Below are 23688 nucleotides of genomic sequence, written 5' to 3'. Positions count from 1 at the left end.
TAATTTTTCATCAGTGTGCTAAAATAGCTTTAGTAAAATTTTAGGCAGAATGGAAAAAGAGTATATATAATGTGTGTATGTGTGTGTACATATACATATTATATATGTAATATATTTATAATGTACAATACAAATATAAAAGGGAAGAATATTTATTATTGTCTTTTAAGCTAAATCCTTCGTCTTGCTCACAAAACCCATCAATTATTAGTTGATTCATATGTGGATTTTCACTGGCTTCCCAAGTTAATGAGCCAGCGAAGCATTCAGCACAATCACAGGAACATCTCTCGAGTCTCATTAATTTCTTGAGGTTTATTGGGAGAGTGTTGTTATGACCAGGAAAAATATTTTTAACCCACTCACCATGTCACTTAAAACAATCTGGAATTTTCAGATGACCAAGAATGAAAGGTTCTATTTTAGAACTGAAGTAAGAAAACAGACACAGTGCATCCCGGCCTCCTCTCTTTCCCACCCCCAGCTGACTCAGCCCAGCTGCGCTTTCTGCTGGTGGGGTCCATGACCACGGAGCCCTTGCCGATCCCTGCACTTGGAGGGGCTGCTGGTAGCCTCCTGCCCCCTGCCATCTAAGGAGCAGCAGGTGACTGTGCCTCAGTCTGGGAGACGTGACTCCTCTGTCACCTGCCTGAGCCAGGTGTCTTCCCTCTTCCTCCCAGAGCACTCTGCACCTTTTGCAGCTCTTCTCAGCAGGCTGTACTCCTGGTATTCACTGTTTTCTGTCGAAAATGTGAACTAAAAGTCAAAGGGGAGTTTAGAAGCTGGTTTTGCATTTGGGTTTTCCCAAGTGGCCTCCTTAATCTCTAGAAAGTGGTTCTGTTGCAGAGGAACTGTGAAAGGAAGCTCTGGGCCCGAGGCTCCCTGGCCAGGAATGCCAGGCTGCAAGCCCCACAGGGCCCCGGACATTGTCCTTGATCGACACTTTCTCTTAGAGCATCACCTCTATACAAATGACAGGGCCAAGCCTAGACCCGGTGTGAAGTTCTCTTGCCGAGTACTCTGTTTCATCAGATGTTAAAATAACTGTGTCCTCTTCTGTCATGCAGGGTACATCCTACCCCCAGTAGAATAACATATTTCAAGTGATTTCTGAAAATGGGCCGTGAAGGCTGTCTGCCACATGGGCCCATGTTTGCACATCTCTATATAGTTACGATTGCGGAATTTGACAGTATAACTCTGAATCTGATTAATTAAGAATGTGTAAAAACAAAGTTCTTGCATTACAGCTCGTTCCTTATCTTTGTGTCTTTTACTGTGATGTTGTAGAACTTGGATCATATGGAAAACTAAAATATTATGACACAATGACTGAAGAAGGTAAGAATGATTTTAGAATTGTATGCACTGGCTTTTTTTTTTTTTTTCATTTATGGTGTCTGGTGCTTGCCCATTTTTTTTTCATCTTCTTTTCCTCTTTGCATGACTTCAGTGACATTGTGTGATTTATTATTCTTTCCACATTTTCGTCTAGTTTTTGCCATCGTGTTTATTTGGGATTGGAGACGTGCAATACCATGGGTAATCATGTTATTCCATTCAGAGAATCCAAACCATCTCAATTGCGTTAACACACTCAGAGAAATGGTGTCAGCAACATAAGCACAAGCACACACCCACTGGGTCGGCATTATTTCCTGCTTGTGCTCACAACACCACACAGACACATACCCAGTCACCACTCTTGTTTTAATATGCCCTGTTATGCCTTCCGATCTATGCAAAGGAATGAGTGATCTAAAGTAACTCCTCCACCCCAAACCAGCTGGAGACCTGTTTCTGATGCAGAGGGCTGTGGGCTCATCATGGAACTGAATTCACTGGGGTTCACACTCTGTGAAACTGAGCATATCATTTTAGCCATTTCCCCCTGAGTAGTAAATGAAACCTGGCAGAGATTTACTTTAAAATGAATTTACTAATGAACTCCAGGCACTATCCAGAAGCACCGTCTTGATCCAATGAAAATCACTTCTCTTGAAATAAGTTCACCATGGAAGAGCGATTTGAAAATTCTACGTTCTTTTGAAGGGAGTTATCCTATCACCCCAGCCCCCATTTCACCCCACATGTACCTCCACCTTGTGAATAAGAAACAATATTTGTGACGCCAAAGAAAACACGTGGGGTTTTCATGTGACTTTTACACTGATTCTGACAAGTAATCCAAAGGTAGCCTAGAAGGAGAATCAGCTAATTTTATCTTTAACATGAGAGAAACTCCCAAATGTGTTGCATATCCTGTTTTCAGCATCTAGTATTTCTAAGTTGCCTTAGCTTGCCAAAGATCTCCGAGTTGCTTTGCATCCGAGAAGTGAACATCTGACAGCCCTTGGTAAGAGAAAGCCCTTCTCCTCCCCTCACAACTCTGGCTTCAGCACAACCCCCAGGCCCTCCTCTGTTGCTCTTGCTGTGCTCTCAGTTAACCACTGTGATGGTTTCTAAAACAGCAGGCCATGAAGGGGATCTTAGACTGGGTCCTCTTATGGCCCAGGACCCTCCCAAGAACCTGGGGCATTGAGAGCCCTGGGGGACAGAAAGCTGCCATGAGAATGAGTGTCCTACCACCAAGAGGATAGAAAGACCAGTCCAGAACATAAAGGAAGGCTCTTGTCCGACCTCTCATTTTTATTCCGTGTCTTCAGACCACTTGGAGTTTCATTGGTGGTTGGCTTGAGAAGCCAAAGCTTTGGGACTCGCTGACTCTATAGTTTGATGGCTCCTCCCAGGCATCTCGCTAGCCCCCAGCCTCCGTTTCATGGCTCAGGTGGCAGGTGGGTCTGTTGGCTTCCACCAGACCCATCACAACCCTCTACTTTCTCTCTTTACTCTTCGTGTCCTCTGCCTTCCACCCTTACCTTCCCATTGTCAGGGCAGCTTCTGCCTCCCTGTTGCCTTAAGCACCCCATTTCCCCCCTTACTCTGCTCCTTTCCTGCCTCTTTCCACATCCATTTGAGCAAAGGTTGCCACCCGAGCTCTCCCTTTCTCAGACCCCCTAAACCAGACAGTTCAAGATCACATGAGGAGCACAAAGCCTACTTGCAATCCGATGAGTCCACTTGATAACAACTGGGCTTTCTAGGCAGGAAAACAAAAGCAAAATCATGTCTGGAAGGAAGATCATGGCTAGCCCTTAGCAAGGCTGGGAAATTGTTTAGGGCCCCCCCCCGCGCCCCCTTTCACATTTCTTATACTTCCCTTTCCCATCCCTTCTTGCATATCACTTTGTGTTCCTAGCTGAATATTCATCCCTCGTACAGTAATAGCTAATCGTAGTGAAGGCAGCATTTTTAAATCGTGTTCTATGATGTACTGGTTTCATATGATGTCACTAGGAATTTTGCAACAACCCAGAAAAAAAAAAAAAAGAAAGAAAGAAAGAAAGTCTGATTTCATAGTTTACTAAGTGGAAGAGCTTCTGAGTTTAAATAGTATTTTTTTTCCCATGTGATATATGCTGCTATATGCTGCAACACAGAGGAAGTCAGAGAGAGGGATGCAGTTCATAGTATTTCCCAGACTTCTTAGATCAGAGAACTCTTTCTTCCATGGAGCCTCTTGCAGGACTGTTTTGGAAATGCTGAGGAAGGGTGCTCTCCTCCCCCTGGAATAGGAACCTCTGAAAGATTGAAAATAAGCATTCTCCACACGTAGCCATCCCCCGAAGGTACTCACAGAAGGGATACTTTGAAGAGGAGGTCTTCCTCTAGCCACATCAGATCACACCCTCCGGCAGCCGCCTCCGCGACAGGCCAGGCCCGGCTTACCCCCAACCCTGGGATTCTGTCTAAAAGGCTCAAAGCCAGCTCAGTAACCTCAGACCGCGCCACAGCCACGCGTGACTTCTTCAAACCCTCGAGGGCCTCTCCCCTCCCATCAGAAATAAGAACAATGATTGGTGCCTCTTCCATGTCGTACAACTGAAGGAAGTGTCCTACAGACGAAGATGTTCGGGGCGGTAAGCGTGGGCTAGCTGGCCTTCAGGAAATACCCCGCTCCGTGTTAAGCATCTCTTTTCACAGTTTTCGAGATGTGACTAGCTCTGGAGCAGGGCTTTATTACACTTGCCCATACGACTAGTCATCCTTTGTAGCCCTTTCCAGGAAATTCTCTGGATGGGACGTGAGGTCAGCTACTTTAAATGAGGTTTAAATAAGGGCTTGTTTTTTTTTTTCCCCTCAAGTGGAGCAAATGGAAAGATGGATTCTCTATGCCACCCCATCTCTTAAGAGGAATTGAGTGATGATTTCCTAAATATAGAGAATTATCCTGCACATATTCAGCTCCCGATTTTAAGCACCTGCTATATGCAAATTATTTTGCTAGGTGCTTTGGGAAAATACGAGATTAAAAGGTGAGCTGTTTGCCCCCACAGAATTTATAGACAGGGAGAGAAATAAGCACTGAGCCACCAGGAAGAAAGTGGTAACCATAGGTATTTGGAAGAAGATGGCAGGCTACACAGGAAGAGGAAGGATTGCTTTCAGTCAGGGGGAAGATTAGTGGAGAAAGTGAACTGGACCCCAAGGACCAGTCAATATTGGGGATACTGGGAAAGGAGGAGTGGTAAGTTCTGACCTACCAGGCTGAGAAAGGGATCAAAGAATGGGAGTACACCAGCCTTTACTGGGTGCCTCCCACCTGCCGGGGACAGTGCTGTGGGCTTTATATATTCTATGTCATTTAATCCTTACAATGACCACACAAGGTAGATTTTATTGAAGATGAGAAAGCCAAAGCTCAAAGACGAATTTTATTAGATGAGAAAACTAAGACTCAGAAAAGCAAAGTATTTGGTTCTGGGACTCAGGGGTAGTAAGTGGTGACTTGGGACCTGAACTCGGGACTGTGGTGTGTCCAAGCTCTGCCCTCTTGGCACCACTGTGGTTTGCCGTACCAGGTGGTATGAGGAGCTGGACAGTTCAAGATGGTGTCAGTATAGGGAGCAGGAAGAAATGCTTGATGGAAACCAATCGTGGGAAAGATTTCAACCACAGACTTAGAATGAGGACATCATAAAGTGAGCAACAAGGAGTTACTGAATAAAACATGCCCTTACTTGAACACTCCACCATAAAAAAAAAAGTTATTTTAGTAAAATAATATACTCACTCTCAGACACTGGACAAAATCATGACATTTTTAAAAATGTGTCCTTGACCTCAGAGCCCTTCCCCCTCCCCCATCTTCAGTGACTTAGGACCTAAACTGGAAGGAACAGCTCCCTGGGCCACACTCAACCTCCTCCCCACCCCAAGCTAATCAGAATCTTATTCACTCCCTCATTCATTCCTTAATGCATTGACTCAACAACACTTAGTATGTACCAGACACTAGACTGAGTGCAGGGCTAATTAAAGACAACCCTTCTCCTAAAGAATTCACACTCTAGTGGAGGACACAGGCCAAGAGATGAGTGGTGTGATGGACAGAACCAAGGTGAGGGGGATCCCAGCAGAAGGCATCATGTTCAGCCTTGGGAAATGAGGGCAGGTTTCTCAGAGAGGTGATGTCTCCGTTGCCTCATTCCTGCATCCCAAGATGACAACAGTCTTACTGGCCACCTGATACTAATGTGTGTTCACTGAATCATAATGGAGCACCCACTCTATACAACACATTTGGCTAGACTTGCTAGATTAGTAAGCCTTACTCCTCGCAAGGATCTATAAAAAGATGTTTCCAGGGATATGAACAAATTACTCTAGAAGTGGTCTTCTGATGACCTCAGATCCCTCTACATGGGTGGCCCTCCTCTTATTTCTTTGTGCAGTAAGACTACATATTCTTGGAAGGGCAGTCTCCAACGTTTACTTGAAGCTAATAACCCATAGTTTCTTTCTTATCTGCAGATGCTGAAATTACATACCATTCTCACTCTGGAAAATTCTCAATAAATTGAACTTGACTTCCGTACTAAAATTACTCCAAATGAGAACGTTAGAAAGCTAGTTCAAAAGAAAACAAACTTACATGATAGAACAGATGAATTAAAAAGAGAAGTGACCTTTCCACCAATCACATTATATAGAACTACTAATTTTTACTCTTTGGAAATAAACATTCGTAGAGATATGTAGATGGATAGGTAGACAGAAATCCTGACTAATATTTTGCAAAGAAGTAATGTATGGGGAAAGCTACCTGCAATGTACTGTCCTAAAGTCATTGCCACTTAAGAATAGCCATTTCCAGGAAAAATCATTTCTCCATCATTTAAAAAGTCTTTGTTCACTTGCATAAGAAAAAAAAAGATATAAAAAGTTGTTGCAATGTCAAGGGCAAAAAATTACAATGACCTTTTCCTTAATGAAATTAAGGATACGGCTTTATGGCAACCAAGAGCCCCTTTACCAAGCTGAGAAACTAATGTCTTACCTGAATCGTGGGGTCCTAAATTAGGCATGTGGCTGAGTTTTGAAAACCCCCATTATCTCAAAGAAACAAAAGCACCTAAAGGTCACATAGTCTAACCAGTCATTTGATGTTCTTAATTGCAGTGAAATAGTTCAGTTATTTTTCAAGGAGAAATTGAATTTTGGAATATCATTTAACAGTGTTTTCCACTGCCCAAGATGTATCCTCTGAAAATGTAGTCTTAGCACAGGCCTTTGGTGTTATCTGTGGCCTTCACATTATATTTTAATCCTTGCCTAAATGGATAAGACTCTGTTATATACACTCATATATCAAGCAGGATAGGTTCAGCTATGTATAATAGAAAATCCAAATTAATAGTGGCTTAAGTCAGACGGACGTTAATTTCTCTCTCAATAAAAGAGTTCCAGAGGTAGGCTGTACATGGCAGATATGGAAGCTCTACAGTAATCCAAGCCCCAGGCTCCTTCCATCTTCTGCTTCGCAATCCTAATATATGACTTTCAACCTCAAGGGTACCTCATGGTCCAAGATGGCTGCTGCTAGAGCTCCAGCCATCAGGCCTATATTCCAGGAATGGAGGAAGAGCTAACATGATTTTCCCTGGCTGTTTCACCTTCTTTTTAAGGAGACTTTCCCCACCCTTTTTTTTTTTTTAAGATTTTATTTATTTGACAGAGCACAAGCAGAGGGAGCTGCAGGCAGAGCAAGAGGGAGAAGCAGGCTCCCTGCTGAGCAGGGAGCCCGATGTGGACTCGATCCCAGGACCCTGGGATCATGACCTGAGCCGAAGGCAGATGCTTAACTGACTGAGCCACCCAGGTGTCCCAGGAGGCTTCCCTTTACACCCTTCCAGCAAAACTGCCCAAAACTCAGTTATATGGCTACGCCTGGTTTCAAGGAAGCTTGGAGATGTAATTTATTAAACCAGGTGATTTGCTGTCCCAAATAATTTAGGTATTATATCATTAGGAAATGAAAAGGGAATCGATATCAGATAGGCAACATGCAATCTCTCCACAAAAGAGAACTATCACTTTTGCATAATTGTGTGTTGATGGGGAGGATGGAAAACAGAGCAAGCTACAGGAGCGATGTTGGAAACTCACGCAAAGTTTGCAATGCCGATGAGACATCCTAAATGGAGACGTGCGGGAAGCACTGGAGGTGGAGTCTGGATCTTGGGAGAAAGGTCAAAGCTATGGATACAGGTTTGGGAATCATATTAGAGATGTTCTTTAAAGCCACAGAACTAGTAAGAATACCTAACTAATCAATAGGAAAGAGGAGGTCAGGTTTGACCCCGGGGACTCCAAAGTTTAGAGTCTGGGAAGAAGGTAGAGACCCGGCAAAGAAGACTGGGGTGGGCAGAGAACCAAGAGAGAACGGCGTCCCAGAAGTCAAGGAATTGTGCCACAGGAAGGCAATGACAAGGTGATAGCCTCAATGAATTGACCAATGAAATCAGAGATTGTTGTAGTACAAAGATAAGAGTGGTGAACACAAAGTGAGATGCTTCAAATCAGGAGTTTGGAAGTGGGGGGGTTATTGCTAATGATAAAGCTTAGGGCCGAGCGGCAGGATTGGGCGGATATGGTGAGTTGGAGGGAAGAGGAGCTGGAGGTGAGCGGGTTGGGGTGGTGAGGAACCAAGCGTTGAAGGGCTTTCCGATAAAGTCACCAAGGCCAGTGACAGGAGCCATGGTGTAAATCAATAGTGAATTGCATTCTGATCTCTGCAGGAATGAGGGAAGGGGGATGAGGAAGCCATTTGCAGTGGAGGTGGTAGGGGTGGCTTGTGCTTCAAAGGAGGGAGGAGAAACAGTCTAAAAGTAGTGAGGAAGGGGGGGCTGGAGTGTGGGGCATTTGGAGAGACAAGCAGCTGCCCCTTTCAAGGGATCTTCAGGAGAGTAAAGGGAACTTCAGGAAGCAGCTGAGTTTCAGCTGAAACAAAGGCAAAGAGAATATTCAGAGCAGAGGCTAAGGATGTAGACACAGATTTACTGACGGTAGAGGTGGGAGACTGAGTCAGGTCAGGCATTTTCAAAGCCACATGGAGATGAAGGCATTCTGGACCGTGCTAGAGGCCCCAGAGGCTCTGCTGAATTGGACAAGGATGTAGGATAGAATGGGAACAGCCTACCAATGTGCTAGAAGTTCTAACTTGGGATTGGCCTCACAGACAAGTTTGCAGTGATAAAGTAGGGTCTATCTTTCCAGGAGAGGAGAGCTCTGGGGGACCCCCTTACGTCTAGCTGGGGGTGAGGAAGGCTAAGGAAGGAGCCCTCCTCAATTCAGAGAGAGAGTTCAGCCCAGCCTGGGAAGACCTTTCCTACAGACATGGCCAAAGATGCAATGGCCTGCCTCAAAAGGAGGCAGGAGAAGCCAAGGAAACCTCCATCTCACAAGAGTGTTCAGATAATGGACATCTTGATGCCCCTTCCAATCCCATGTCCAAGATTCTGCCCTGGTGCCTTTTACTAAATGTGATGGCAGCCGTTGGTTTAGAATTTACACTTAAGATTAAACCTTTTGAAAACTCGATCCTCCATTTTGGTTAAGCCACCACCAGGACTGTGGGTAGGTAGGTTCCTGGGACATAGCTTCTGAAATCAAAGGCTTGGGTATTATGTGATCCAGTTCAGAGATAAACTGTTGATTAATGTGGCTACATATGTAGCAAATAGGACGTTACATAGTTCCTGTGAAATAGACCTTTAAAGCAACAGCAACTATCTTCCCTTTTAGTTGCAGATAGGAACTTTTAGCACAGTAGACAGTGTAACTGCAAAGTAATTTTAATTATTCCTTTTTATGATAAAAACATTACACGCACACAGAGGTATAAAGCAAACACTACTTAAGGAAAGGCAATAAAAGGGAGTCTTCCTTTTACCCCAGATTCCCCTCATTCCTTAGAGTGATCCACTCTTACTGGTTTTCTGATGTAGGCTCTTTTCTTCTATATGCTGCTCCCTGGCCTTTGTTTATTAGCATATAGTGGAGACCTTTCCATATCAGCACTGCCCTCATTCCTTTGAGTAGCCGCATAGTATTCCACTGCTTGGCTCTTCCATGGTAGGTTCGTTCCATCAGTCCCCTGTTGAAGGACATTTACAGTATTTCCAGTTTTTGTGGATTTATCCAGTTATTAGAACATGACATGAGCATCTTCTTTGCCCACAGAGCAAACTCTACTGAGTAGGGAATGTATACATATGAAATAAGTCCCTAGAAATAGAAATACCAGATCAAAGCATATGCACATTTCAAATCTTGAAAGATACTGCTTTGGAGGGCACTTCCCTCCAAAGCAATTGCACCCGATTGTGCTCCCACCAACAGTGAATGAGAGATCATCCAACAAATTTAACTAAGTCCTTTGAACATTGATTCATAACTGACTTCCATACAAAGCAGATCAGCGTTTGTATTATAACTTACCTTCTACTTTACTTGTTTTAGAAACCTGAATTTTTTTTTACCCAAGGTGAGTTAAAGCCAGGGTACAGTTATGATGGAAGACTTTCCTCTGTAAATTACATGACAAGGCTCTTCCTCCCACACAGACTATCCAATTTCCACCACAGCATGTACCCTTCTTACCACAAGACTGTCAACATCCCTGAGAATGTCTGAGAAGTACACTGCAAGTTAACTTTCTGCCTTCCAATTACCAAAGTGGGAAGCCCCGTTGTGCACAGACACCATTTCCAATACCATGTTATGTTTCATTCATTCCAGGTTTATGGTTTAACTCATTCAGTCCAACCTTCCATAACCAGAGGATATCTCAAGGCACTTGACCAGATGCTCTCTGTAAGGCTCTGCCTTACCTCTCCCCACCCAAAAAAAAATGTATTAACTCAACAGCTATTAACCACATTACTTTTTTAGAGATGTATTCTTACAAGTATCTCCCTGGGGCTGGATCTTAGGAAGACAGCAGCCTAGTAAGTGTGTATAACCAGACTACACAGCTAGTAACCTGTATCGGATCTGTCAGAAATACCAAACCAGCTGTGTGGATAAATCCAGTCTTCCTGAAAACCAGGACCAAGGAAGTCTAATTAGAATACATCCAGTTTTTCAAACTTCATTGCATCTTATTTTCGTGATCTAAACCGCTCAGCAGTAAAAGCAGAAAGACTGGACCTGGCAAGTAAAGGCAGATTTTGTCACTTTGCATATGTAGAAGGTGTTAAGTTGCAGCAGAAGGCAAATTGTGGTTGCTGCTTTTTGTCTATTTCTGACATCCCTAGAGCTGAAAATGTTAAGTTGCCTTCATTAGTCAAACTTGAATACTATTATTATAAGTTAATGATATAATTTCCCACCCCCATGAAGCTTTCTCTTAAAAAAAAAAAAGTGGGAATCGGTAATACCAGGAGGCTGGCATGTTCAATTAAGCATGGTAAGTTTCTCTTTTGATTAAATCTGAAATGAACTGAGTCATCTCATTTTAGTCATGGACCACTAAGCCCTCAGGAGCAGTTAGTTAAGAATGCTCAGCGTGTGCCGGGCACTTCTGTTGCAAACTCCTGCTTCCAAATGAAATTTACAGACACCAGTTTACAATGTAACATTAAGGATGCAAGAAACTAGGAAGTAGGAACTCAAATTAATTGACAGTTCCCAGACACATGAAATCCAGGTGACAGGAAATGATGCATGTACACGATCTAGGGGCTGCTCCTGAATGAATGTCAGCCAAATCTAAAGTCTTTCACTTTACATCAAGATAAATAAATGGATAATATATAGGCTCATCGTGAGAAAGAACTGTTTAAGCTCGGCTTTTTTATATACAAGTCAGAGTAACCATTCAATACACATTTATTGAGCACCCACTCTTTGTCAGGTACTGTGAGCAAATCGAAACTTTGCCCAAATGAGTACATTAATGTCACAACCCACTTGCAGAGACGTATCCAAGATAGAGGCTTTGAAAAGTGACTCTGAAGAGATCTTTTGCACCCCTCAGGTGGTAGTGGGGCTGGATGTTGGTGAGTCTTGAGATCTGAGGTCTGCCCTAGTACAGTGATTCTTTAGTCATTTATCTCTTAGATATCTGCAGGGTGCAAAGGATGGGAACAAGAGGAAGACATTCAAACCTTCTATCTGGCAACCCCTACCTGGCTCAGAACTCCAAAGCTGAGATCAGAGAAACCCCTTTGAGAATTCTGTGTCTGTGAGCCATTTGTATCTCTGTCTATGAGATAGAAATTTACAGAAAATTAATTCCTAAAATAATAAAGCAGGTGACCTAAAATGATAAAGAACATTAGCTCTCCAGCAGTGTCAACTTCAGCTAAGTTCAGTAAATTGGCTCTTTTCCTGAAACACCACATTCTGCGACTGCTCCCCGTTGCAAGTTTTTTGGTTTGTAAAATTCCAATTTTGCCTGAACTTGATTGGATTATGTATATATTTTAAAAGAGTCTTGAAATAGACAAATATTAACTGTAAACACTATTAGACTTTAGAGGCTTAATCACTGCCTTAACGAAGAAGAGCGCCTGGTGAGTTTTCTGCACTGTGCTTCTGGTCCTTCCTTGTTTCTCTGCCCCAGAAGGAACATAAACTATGAATAGATTTTCACATAACAAGCACTGTAAGCACCTCACACACACACACACACACACACACACACACCCTTTGTCGTTTGTGTTAATATTGTTATATCCATAAACCCTAACGACAGCCGAAGTAATAGGCACTGGGGAGCGGATGAGAAATGGCACCCCTATCCTTGAGGGGCCCACAGCTTGCTGGAGAGAGGTTGGTAAAATGCCTCTGTGGGTCTATGATAATGGGTATGATAGAATAGGTATCAGTGCTGTGATAGAGGAAAGTACCCGGGTGCCCTGCCAGCCCAGGAAAGGGGCTCAGGGAAAGCTTCCTGAGAGATGAGATGCATTAAAACAGTCTTAAAAAGGAGTAAGACAAGCAAATAACAAGTGTGGGGCATTCCAAACCACTAGAAGTGTAACTTACAAACTGGGAGAGCAGCTAAGAAACTGTAATCAACATCCAGGCTGGAAATATTGGACCTAAAGTGTCCAAAGGTAGACTCAGAAGCAGTTGGCAACTCACTGAATGTGGGGTGTGAGGGGGATCTCTAAGATGGCTGGAAAACCCTAGGAGTGAGGAAATCCCCAATAGAAAATGCAAGGAGACAGGCGGATTCCCAGGAAAAAGATGATGTGTGGGAATGTGGGGTATACTGAGTTTAACTGTCGGGGGGTGGGGGGGCTTCCAAGTGAAGTGTTCAGAAGTCCATTGGATAAGAGGATCAGAGCCAGAGATCTGACTTGGGAATCACCGATATTCAGGTGGAAGTCCATTGGGTTCTTTGGGAGAATGTGGGGCATGGGGGTCAGGGAGCAAGGAGGGAGCCTAGGGAAGAGCAGCTTAAGGGTCACTCTCAGGAGTCCTGGAAAATCAGATTGGACTTCAAGGACAGGGGTGAAGAATATCAGATGCCCTGAGAGACCCAGTCACATGGAGGCAAAAAGTGGCCAAGGGAAGGTTCAGTGGAGTGATGCTGCCAAGGCCAGATGCAGAGTGAAGAGGTGAACGAAGGAGCCCTAAGGATTCCAAGGCCCCAGCATAGACTGACCTTTCCAGAGGCTTGGCTGTGAAGGGAAGGCAAGAGAGGGCAGTGCCAGCAGGAAACCTAAAGTCAAGAGAAAGGTTCCCAGTGGAGAGACTTAATGAAGGATTGAAGGTTCACGATGAGTGAGAAGGCAAAGTCCCTGCAGGGGCAAGAAATTGGAATAAAGGACAAAGTATCAATCTTTAAGATAGCAAATTTTGAAAAGCACTGGAAGTCTTCCAAAATATTTATGAGAGCACTCCACATTTCCAATGATAAGGTGACCATGCCAGGGGAGACGATAGAATCAATTCACATGCGGAAAGATCCACTCTTTATGGGTGTTTCTGAAGGTCATTCTTATGGAAAATCATTTTTTAAAGCCTTAATAAGGAAATCTGGCTGCTTCATTTCATTACATGATGACCACCAGTTGAGATACAATTATGTATATATTCTCATTAATTACAGAAGCTAGTCCTATGATTATGTCTATACAAATACAATTAAATTATGTTGATTACCCTTATTATATGGTTCATTCACAGAATATTTACTAAAGACATTTTACAAAACATTACAATACTGGTTTAATTTCCATTAATATCAATGTAGTCATAATTGGTTTTACATGATGCTTCACAAAAATTAGAAAAAATAGCTTAGTGGTTGTACTTCAAAAATAAATATAGGAATAAATACACTCTATGTTCTTGGCATTCTTGCTTAAGGTGAAAATTTTTTGCAATGTTTTGCTTGTAAGAATAAAAATCAGGGGGCACCTGGCTGGCTCAGTCGGGAGAGCATGCGATTATTGATCTTAGGGTCATGAGTTCAAGTCCCATTTTGGGCATAGAACTTACTTATAACAACAACAACAACAACAAAACAGTAAAAGTCAGACCAGATCCTCTTAGATGAAGAAGCTGCCCCATGAAGACAGTTTATAGAATGAAGAGGAGTTTATTCCTTCAAGCTGCTAAGTGATATCTTGTATCTTGGAACATTCCCTATTCTGTGAGTTTCCATACCCTTCTGAGAAGGCCCCCACCATCATGAACCTTAAGTCCTTGCTTTTTGTCTCTCTGGCTCTCGGCGGTGACTCTACAGGGCACCAGCTAGATCTATCTTGTGCGCCAAACACTGCCTGGTACACAGCGCAGGTTTTGTTAATATTTGCAGAGTGGAAGATTGTTCATGACTTGCACCCACTTGAAAGCAAAGCTCACACTTCCAAAGAGAGCTGACGTAGGGAGAACTTCACTAGAATTCAGTGAGTGCCCATGATGTGCCAAGCACTATTCTAAGATGCTTGTTGAAGGACACAAGATGGCGAGAGAAGGTCCCTTCCCCAAAGAAGCCTGCTGTCTGATGGGAAAGCAGATATGTGGGCAGCAAACTGGAATCAGGGCTGTGATGAGGTATAATCAAAGTGCCATTGTAGTGATGGATTTCCACTTGGGAAGGAGGGCTTCAAGGACTGGAATGAAGTATCATTAAAGAAACCTTCAGGGCGGGCCTTCAGTTAGGTCTTGAGGAGAAGCATCTTGATAATGAAGGAGAAGCCAAAGCCCTGCTTTCCCTTCTCTGCCCCCTACTGTGCTCTCTGCACCTCCTCTGTCACAAAGACCCCTCTCAGCACCCACCTTGTCAGCCCCCACAATGTGCAGGAAGGGGATGACTGACACACCCCTGTCACCTGTCTCTGGGCTGTGGACACCTGGCCACCCCATTTTCTCCTATTTACCTCAGGAAGTTCCTGGGGTTCAACGGGTAGGGTTGGGGCCTTTGGTTTGGGTAGACGTGAAAGGATTTACTTTAGGTCATTAGCCAACAAGAAGCCTACTAAGGAGTGATTGCCTCGTCTACTTGCCTAGAAACCCAAACAGAAGGATTTATTAAGCCCTATGGGGCTCTGAGGTTACCACAGAAAACGAGACCCATGGGAACCCCAATCCTCGTGGAGCTTGGCTGCTAACGGAAAGCAACAGATAATCAGTATGTATGTTAGATGGTGATGAATGTTAGAGAAAACAAGCTGGGGATAGGAAATACTGGAGAAAGAGAGGCTACAATTTTAAATGGGCTCCTCAGAGAAGCCTCAGTGAGAAGGTGACATTTGAACAAATACTCGAAGGAGCTGAGAGAGTGAACACAATGGATCTCTGAGGGACCAGTAAATGCCATGGCCCTGAGGTGGGACAACAAGGGGACCAGCATGGCTGGAGCAGAGTGAGCCTGGAGAGAGGGGAAGGACGAGGCAGGGCAGCCTCGGTGGCTAACCCCCCTTACAGGTCCTGGTAATGACCTTGGCTTTCACTTTGACCTGGGGAGCCACTGTAGGATTTTGCCCAGAGGAGTGACATGATCCGATTGATCACTAAGGATACTAGGGTGAGACCAGCCTGGGAGACAGAGGTAAAGCTGGAAGGGCAGGCTGGTGAGTAGACCAGCAGGATGGTTGCTAGGCCTGGGAGGGGAGGAAGGAGAAGAGGTCAGCTTCTGAAATATTCTGGAAGCAGAAGTACCAGTTTGCTGATGGATAGCATGTGGGCTGTAAGGGAAAGAGAGGAGCCCAAGCTGACCCCAAGGGCAGTGTTTGCTTATGGCCACATCAATTTCATTGCATGCCTTCTCAGTGATGATGGCCTCTCTGACTTGAGTCTCTGCTTCCAGAAAAAAAAAAAAAAAGGCAATGAATAAACAAGAGGAACGTCCAGCTGCACTTCTGCTTTCTAAGCTACCTGCCAAATCCTAAACTTCAAAGACAGAGATGGGAAAGGCAGAACTGAAAACACAAAAATAGATGTAAAAGCACTATGTTCAAGTTTTCCCTTCTGTTTCATTTTTTCTTTTCTTCTCCCAAACCAAGGTCTGTTCACTGAGGTGTGCTTCCCTTTGCATCTATATATCTCTTTTGTCCCTTTTCTGCAATGCTGAGGCTCAGAATGTTCTGCAGCAGCTAGAAGTTAATCTGATCACCAACCCAAAGAGTTCCCTTGTAACACTGCCTGTTACAGGCTTGGTGGGAAAGAGGTGAAGGAATTTCCAGGGACTGGTTTAATTAATTAACAGCAGAACAGAAACAAAATTCATTCCCTTTGTGTGAACAGACCCCCTGAAGGTTATTTTGCTGTGCAGCTTGGGGCTTCTCTTTTATGTCTGGGTGATAGGGTCAAGGATTTTGATTCCTGATTGTTTCTCGAAATTTGTTCTTAGACACATTAGGTCCCTCTGCTTTGATCTTTCATTCTGCTCTTCCCTACCACCCCCTCAACACACGCTCCCCTGAGGACACTCAGCTGGTATTCTTTTGCAAATTTCAGAACAAGCTAAGCTATTTTAAAACTGTGTACTAGGTTTTGACGTAGGTGCCTCACGATTTGAGCAGAGTTTGCTATTTCCGAGATTTTAAGTATACAAATATCTGTCGCTATGTAAAAATACAACACTTTAAGGCTTCGCACCACAACAGAGTATATTTTTTTAAGGTTGCCTTAAAACATGTTAAAAATCACTCCTTCCCTCACTTTGAAAAGTACCCAAAAATGTCTTTGTCCTTTATCCCCAGGCACAGAGCTACAGTTGTTCCTGAAATCTGCCCCTCTGTGTCAGCCCTTAATGCCAATGTGGAGTCCATGCCTAAAATAGTTTATGGAAGCAGCCCCTTTTCTGCCAAGGTCTCCCCCACCTGAGGCGGCTAAACATTAATCCTGTTGTGAATATCAATCTTTTTACTTTCAACACTTCATGGGAAGGACATCCTGAGCACTTAATGTATGTCAGAGGCCATGTGTATTATTAACCTGATGTCTGTTAACCCATTGAGCCTTCCAACAGCTGTATGAGAAGGGTGTATGATCCCCCTTTTAAAATTCTGAGCCTGAGACACAGAGGAGTTAAAACCCCTCGTACATCAGGAAGTTCTTTGGAGCCCACAGATCATGGTGCAGCAGTAATTCCTTGCCTGAACTCTGTCCTCCCAGATGATGGGGAAAAGCTGACCACCATCTCTCCATTTTCAGATCACAAAGGTATCAATGTTTAAGACACAGAATGGCAGCTCTATCGCCTTGACTTCTCAATTTCAGGAAGATGCAAAGTGATCCTTTTCCTAATCGGTTTTGGAACTGACTTCGGAGGACCCACTGAAACCCGAACACTGGTCCCACTAGGCTTTAAACCGCTGGGTCGGGGTGTAGCTAATTCTCCAGGCTTGCATGTTTGCATTGAGAGAAGAGAAGATGCCAACAATTCTCCTAAGGCAACTCGGGGTCATGTCACCCTTGCCCCTGTGGTTTTCGTTAGTTTTTCTTTTTCCTCTTATTTACAGACTTCTTCCAATGCCAGGTGTTGTGATAAGCCCCTTGCACACATTTTCTCACTTAAGCCTTGCGTCTAACTCATGAGCCAATGCCATTGGAATCCCTGTTAAACAGATGGCAAAACTGAAACTCAGGAATATTCAGGAACTTAACCAAAACTCGCCCAGTGGTCATTGAAAGAGATAGGGCTTCAATCCAGATCTACCTGCCTTTAAGTCACGTCCAAAATTTAACCACAATACTGTGCTGTCCCCAACACACATACAACCTACTTGGTGTTCTCCCCAGGTTGTGGCATCAAGCTGCATAGGTCCTGAAGGTGCCTTTCCTTCCTACCCCGAGGCACAGAGAGGGTCACTTTGAGAATCACAGGTTCTGTGCTGGCTTCTGCCCCGGGGACCTCATGCCTGCTCTTGTCTGCCCAGCCATCCTCACGACTCTGCTCAGGAGGCGCCCTGTGGTGATCCCTGGGGTGTCCATTGGGCTGAAAGGAGCTGCCTTACTTTGTCAGGCTCTGCCCCACCACCCTCGAGGAGCACACCTGAGTGCTGAATTCTGAAGGTGGCATTTCAACTGCTGCTTTTCTAGAAACTCATCTTTAAGAGAAAAATCCTTTTAGGCTGCGGAGGAATGCAGAATGGTAATCAGGTCATGCCAACTGGGACAAAGGTTGAATTAAAGAAGTTGAAGAAGTGTGTAGAAAGGAGAGGTCTCAGTCAGCCTCCCAGCATTGCCTGGCTGCCCCTAGGGCTAAACGCTGAGAGAAAACAAAGAGAGCCAACCCCTCCCACCTTTCAGCCGCCTAGAAAATCTCAAGTGTTGCTGCAGTGGGAAAAGTAGGGACACGCTATCTAGAAAGTCCTTGCTGACTTGTGAAAATGTTTGAGAACCTACAAAATCCCAAGTCTAGAATCATTACCTACCCTATGCTCCCAGCCTGCCTTTAGAGGATTTGGGAAAGCCAGCCCATGAGTGGCAGGACCCTTCCATGCTTTGGGGTGCCTTTCCTCATCATTTCCCTCTGGTCTCCATTTAAGCCCTGAAAATACTCCTGTAACTGCACACGGTAGGCGATCAGCGGTTTCCTGTCAAATATTTTCTCTGCCGTGATTCCAGACTTTGGGGCATTCCTTAGATTGGGTTACTTCACGTTGTTTCCACAGGTTTATTTGTCTGGTCTTCTGAATGCTTTCCTGCTTTATTATCATTTTTATGTAATTGTTAAATGGCAATTATTGCCCATCTTCACTTCACAGAGCTTTAGAAGGTTCTAAGTTCAAACAGTGACCCTGAGACCACTGAAGCGTTTTATTGGTAGAAGCACCATCTTCCATGTTTCCGAACTTCTTTCTCCGTCTTCTGGGCTTTTTAGCAAACGATGTGAGGACCTCTTGGAAGTGTCTCCCACAAGAAGTACACCTCTTCGGGCTTATGGCTGCAGAGTATGGAGAAGCAGATAAGACTAGGTTCGGCAGCCTGGAGAGAGGTTGGCACCCACGCTGCCAACTGCAAGCAGTCACAACCGCCTCCTTCCCTCCTCCTTCCTTGAACTCCTTCTTTTTCTCTTCATTTTCTGGCCTTTCTTATTCCCTTTCACCTCCTCCTCCTCCTAATCCCCAGGCTTTCTTTTCTTTCCCCCTTTCTTCCCAGTTTCCCTCAGAAATTAAATAAAAACAGCTGAATTCAAAATACCTTTCAGCATGGTGACCCTAACGCTGACGGTCAAGCTCCCTCAGAGATGGACATCGCGCCTATCACCTCATCCTTCTTCCTCATTCCTCATGAAGCCCAAGCCCCATGCCAGCCTACTTGGCTCTGTGTTACATTTCCTTTCCTGTTCCCTTCGAGAGTGTGAGCTCTGGTGCACGTTCATCGCCTACACAGAGGCGTTCCCGTCCTAGAGGCCGCCTTTGTGGTAGCAAGGTGCCTGGGCTTACGACTGATGGAGCTGGGAAACAGAAAGGGCTCCATCTGGGGTCACCTTCACCATTGGAATCAGCTGATGCCACTCTAGCTTCCAGCTTCTGTGGCCCTCACCCTGTCACGCAAGTCACTGCTATGACCACACCCCATGACTTCCATCCGTGAGGAGGGGGAGCTAAGTCGATGTCGACCTACTATGTCCCATCCTAAGAAAAGAGACCCTCCAAGAGAAACGTCTGGGTTTTGATTTGGTTTGGTTCCGTTTGGGTCTAACTAGAAAGGTAAAATGAGCTCCCATGTTAGTACGCTAGAGAATCCAGCCAACACAAATCCCTACTGAGAACACTGTAGAGCTTGTGGTGCACTGAAGGGCTCATCCTATCTGAATCTAGGCAAGAACCAGTCCATTTAAAATGAGACTCCTTTGTACCTTGAATGTTCCTGGGCAGGGCGGGGGGAGGTGCAGAGGGGATCAAGGATTAAAAAAGAAAGCAAAATGGGCTATGTTTCACTAATTCCTACATTTTTGCATGCTTTTTATTTTCCTGTGCTTGTTGCATGCATTTAACCATTAATTATGTCAATAATGGAGAAGAAATTAAGTGTCTTACTTGTGGTATAGCTGTTTGAAATGATGATTTTGAGAATTTGGAGTATTTTTCCAGCACCTTCCCGTAAGTGGCTCATCACCGGCAGACTTCACTTGCTGTGCTCAGTTGATCGTTCTTTGCCCTAAATCCCCAGGTGGAAGCAGATGCCTCCTTGATGCTTTAATTGCTGCTGACTCAGCTAATTTGGAGAGCTGGGATGCATCCTCCCAGCTCGTTTAGAAACTTTAATGTTGGTTAAGATAGATGTCTGGAAACCGAAGTCAACTCAAAGGACCCCTGGGCTTGGCTTTTCATGGTCGAAAGCCAGTTCTGGGATGGACATTTAATTCCAGAGAAATGGCTGTCTCTAGAGCAGCTCCATGTTTTTAGACCTGTTTTGGATCTCAGCAGGAGAGGGGGATTAGTGATGACTGGTGCCTTCCTTTATTTTGTAAGCAAGCAGGAGGGAGGGAGGAGGTCCAAGGCAAACCTTTCATCTGTGGTCTGGTGGCTTGAGATTCTCAACAGAGAATCTCAAAGAATCCACAAAGGTAAGAACGTACCCCTCATGCAGGGCACAGGGTGTTTGGGTTGAGCAGAAAGTTGTGCAAGCCACGTGCCTGTTGGGCCAGTGCTTCGCCATTTTCCGCGAGCCCCTCTCTTTATCTTCCTCCTCATTGTGTCTCCTTTTCCACTGCTTTCTCTTGCTTCAGGGAGGTTCAGAGAAAAGGCTTCTATTCTCCACAAGATCGCCAAGAAGAAATGCCAGGTGGATGAGAACGAGAGGCAGAACGGGGCTGCCAATCACGTGGGTGAGTGCAGAGAAACTCGCATCCCATGCCGTTCCCGGAGAGCACGGAGGGGCGCGGGGAGGCAGGGCCCAGCGTGGGCCCCTTGACTCGGTGCGGACCCGCAACCCTGCAGCTCAGCCCGTTCCTGGGTGTCCGCAAGAGCCCATTTTCCCTGGGGGGCACAGGGCATAAATGGATACACTATGTCACCTACTCCGGGGGAACTCCAAGAAGAGTAAAATGATTCTCTGAGGAACCTAAAGTAAAACCGGCTTCTAACCAGGCATTTCCCTTGAAGAGTAGAAAATCATTTCATTTCAGGAATTCCACAGAAGGACGACCCACACATACACCTGTCTTTTTTAATGTTTAACAAAATGTGAGAGTATCCTTTCTGAGATTCTTGCCTGGTAACCAGATGCTGACACGCTATACTTGGGACATGGCTCATGCCACACCCACTAAGTTACCAGACAGTTCACTTGGTCACTCCTGAACTGAGTGACGGGGTCCTTGCGAGGTGACACCACCTCTCCTTTCTCAAGAATTCAGCAATTGCAGCCCAGGTCTCTTTGGGCTGACTTTTTCTGAGTGCCCGTGTGAACCAGATCGTGACATTCAGACATCTTATTTTAACTCGGAACATGATGTTCCTCCTCTCCTGTCTGCAACTATAATATAATCCACTAATTCTAAATTCAGACTAAATTTAACCTAATCTGGATCTCTGCTACAAACAGTGCTGTTGCCCAAGAAACTGCAATGATCTGCAGACAAAATGCAACAGTGTTGCACTCAAAATATGGGACACTCCTTAGGAGAGTTTCTGCCTCTCCTGTTTGCCTGACTTCTGGCTCCCTGACAACCTTTGGCCAAGGAACAGTCAAGATTCTATTGGGTATGAAAAGAAAAACCTGAGGGGAATAAGCTGAGATGTTAAATATTGTGTGCAGGAGCTGTTTCTTCTCATCAGTTCACGTCTGTTCTCGAACATCTTAATTCCACTTTGGGACCTGATCGTCCCATGTTGGTAGGGTCAGGTTTGGCCATCGTGGGCTGATCTCAATGTTGTCTCACTTCAGCCAGTAGACACCCCAAAACCCAGTTTTAATATTTCCCCAGGTACTTGGTGTTTGGTATTTTTCATGACTGGACCAAGCATATTAGGATCAGTTGGTGCAGCCACATACAGCAAAACACCACATACATAACACTGCTACTATTAAAAACATGGAAAGATAAAATACATTTGAGCTTCTGTGGCTTTTTGTATTTAAATATACTTATGCCTCTGTATCCCACCACTAAATACATGAGTCAACAGAAACACTTCCCTGTGATTTCCAAAATGTGGCCACCTCAAGCCCAATCATTTTTATGTAACTCTCAAAATATTTTCTACTGATAAAAGTGTGTCGTCCTTCGGAAGTTACTAGAAACAAACATTCTGACACTCTATGAGTGGCCCGATACTGCTTGTATCTGAGACCGAAGAGCATGACCATGCTCCCGGCAAGCCTGACACAGACCCCCAAGGCTTCATTGTCTCCTGAAATCCAAGAAGACTGGGACATGGCCCATGCCATACCCACTAAGTTGCCAGACGGTTCACTTGGTCACTCCTGAACTGAGTGACGGGGTCCCAGCACAGACAGAAGGCCTAAGCACCTTTCTATTTCACTCCCACTGAAGTCATGGCAGACCTTGGTGGTGCTGATCACTGATCACATGAGGTGCTCCCCTGAGCCCCCAAAAGAAATCATCTAGTGCCAGGCAGTGACTATAATAATGATCAGAATAGTTTGTTGCTTGCTTGCTTGCTCTGTCCCAGCTCTGTGCCAGGTGCTTTATATGCATGTTCTTGTTTAATTTTTGCAGGCATACCCTTTGATTGTATCATTGTTAACAGTATTAGCACATCACCCCATTTGCACAGGCAAGGAAGCTAAATCTCTGAGAAGTTGAATTACTTACTAGGCATCCCACAGCATAAGCAGTAGAACCAGAGTATGAGCCCAGGCCTGTCTGAGATGCCCAGTATCACAGAGTCCCAGTGCTTCACCATGACCCTGGAGGCACTTCTAACTCCCAGAGGAAAACTGGAATTGGTACCTGCTGACCTGTGGCTTCATGCTAGGCAGATGTTATCTCGCACTTAGGAATGACAGACGTTTCCCTCTGTTACCTGTTCGGCTTCCCCTCGCCTTATTTGCCATAGGATGCCCAGGTGTAGAATGTGCTGAATAGCATTCTCCAGGCATTTTGAGAAGGCCGGGCTCTTGAGCCTGCCCCCACCACCCAGACACTGGCAGCCTTGTGCGTGCAACGCACCTAGAGAATTCGAGCTGGAGGCAGTGGGCCTTAAGGTCAACCAGTTAAACCCCCTCATTTCACAGATAAGGTTCCTAAAACCCAGAGAAAGGAGATTTGCCTGAAGTGACAGCCCGATAATGGCAGAACAAAGTCTTGGACCCAAGTCTCCTGGGTCCCTAGCCGACAAATATCCTTTCCAGAATGTTGTATAAAAGAGAAGATCCTGATGTAAAAAAAATGCAAGAGGTGTGGTCCTGGATATAATATTAGTGTACAGATTGAGCATGGTTTTGGTGAAAAAATGTTTGTGTTCATGTTCTTGAATGGCTACTTGGTGACTTTGCCTAGCATAGAGAATGTGTGCCAGGGGAGCTGAATGGGGACTCAAGATATCAGGCCAGACTGAGAGAGCCAGAGAGCTATTAAAGAGAGGAGGACTGAAAACGCTGAGAGGTATTGGAAAGAATGGTAAAAATCCTTTGCCATTTGGCACCACCCCAGCCTTGGGCCTTAAGCCCTCCAGGACCACTGTCTTCTTTGACCCAACATTTCAGGACGTTCCTTCCAACATGGCTCTTACCCCCGTTGACTCCATTTGCTTTCTCTGTGTGTGTCTACATTGTACCACAGAAAAAATCGAGCTCCCAAACAGCACCAGCACGGAGGTTGAAATGACACCACCCAGTGATGCTTCGGAACCCGTACAAAATGGAAATCTCTCCCACACCATCGAAGCTGCAGAAGCCCAG

General features: G+C 44.8%; 1 protein-coding gene across 3 annotated transcripts in view; it reads left to right on the top strand.

Moving 5' to 3' along the window:
* SLC24A2 (solute carrier family 24 member 2) overlaps positions 1 to 23688 on the top strand; it is a 233403-nt gene that overhangs the window by 171003 nt on the left and 38712 nt on the right. For 2 of the 3 annotated variants that reach the window (XM_028107329.1, XM_088018877.1), the window contains exons 4-6: positions 1291 to 1341; positions 20549 to 20647; positions 23570 to 23688. In XM_028107329.1, the coding sequence (XP_027963130.1) occupies positions 1291 to 1341; positions 20549 to 20647; positions 23570 to 23688 (269 nt within the window). The remainder of the gene's footprint in view (positions 1 to 1290; positions 1342 to 20548; positions 20648 to 23569) is intronic. The other variant, XM_028107330.1, reaches the window with a different exon arrangement.

Source organism: Eumetopias jubatus, unplaced genomic scaffold (genome assembly GCF_037043125.1).
Source record: "Eumetopias jubatus isolate StellerSeaLion01/CBP00866 unplaced genomic scaffold, mEumJub1_p1.0 scaffold_15, whole genome shotgun sequence".
Lineage (NCBI taxonomy): Eukaryota > Metazoa > Chordata > Mammalia > Carnivora > Otariidae > Eumetopias > Eumetopias jubatus.
This window is presented reverse-complemented; position numbering and strand designations above follow the sequence as displayed.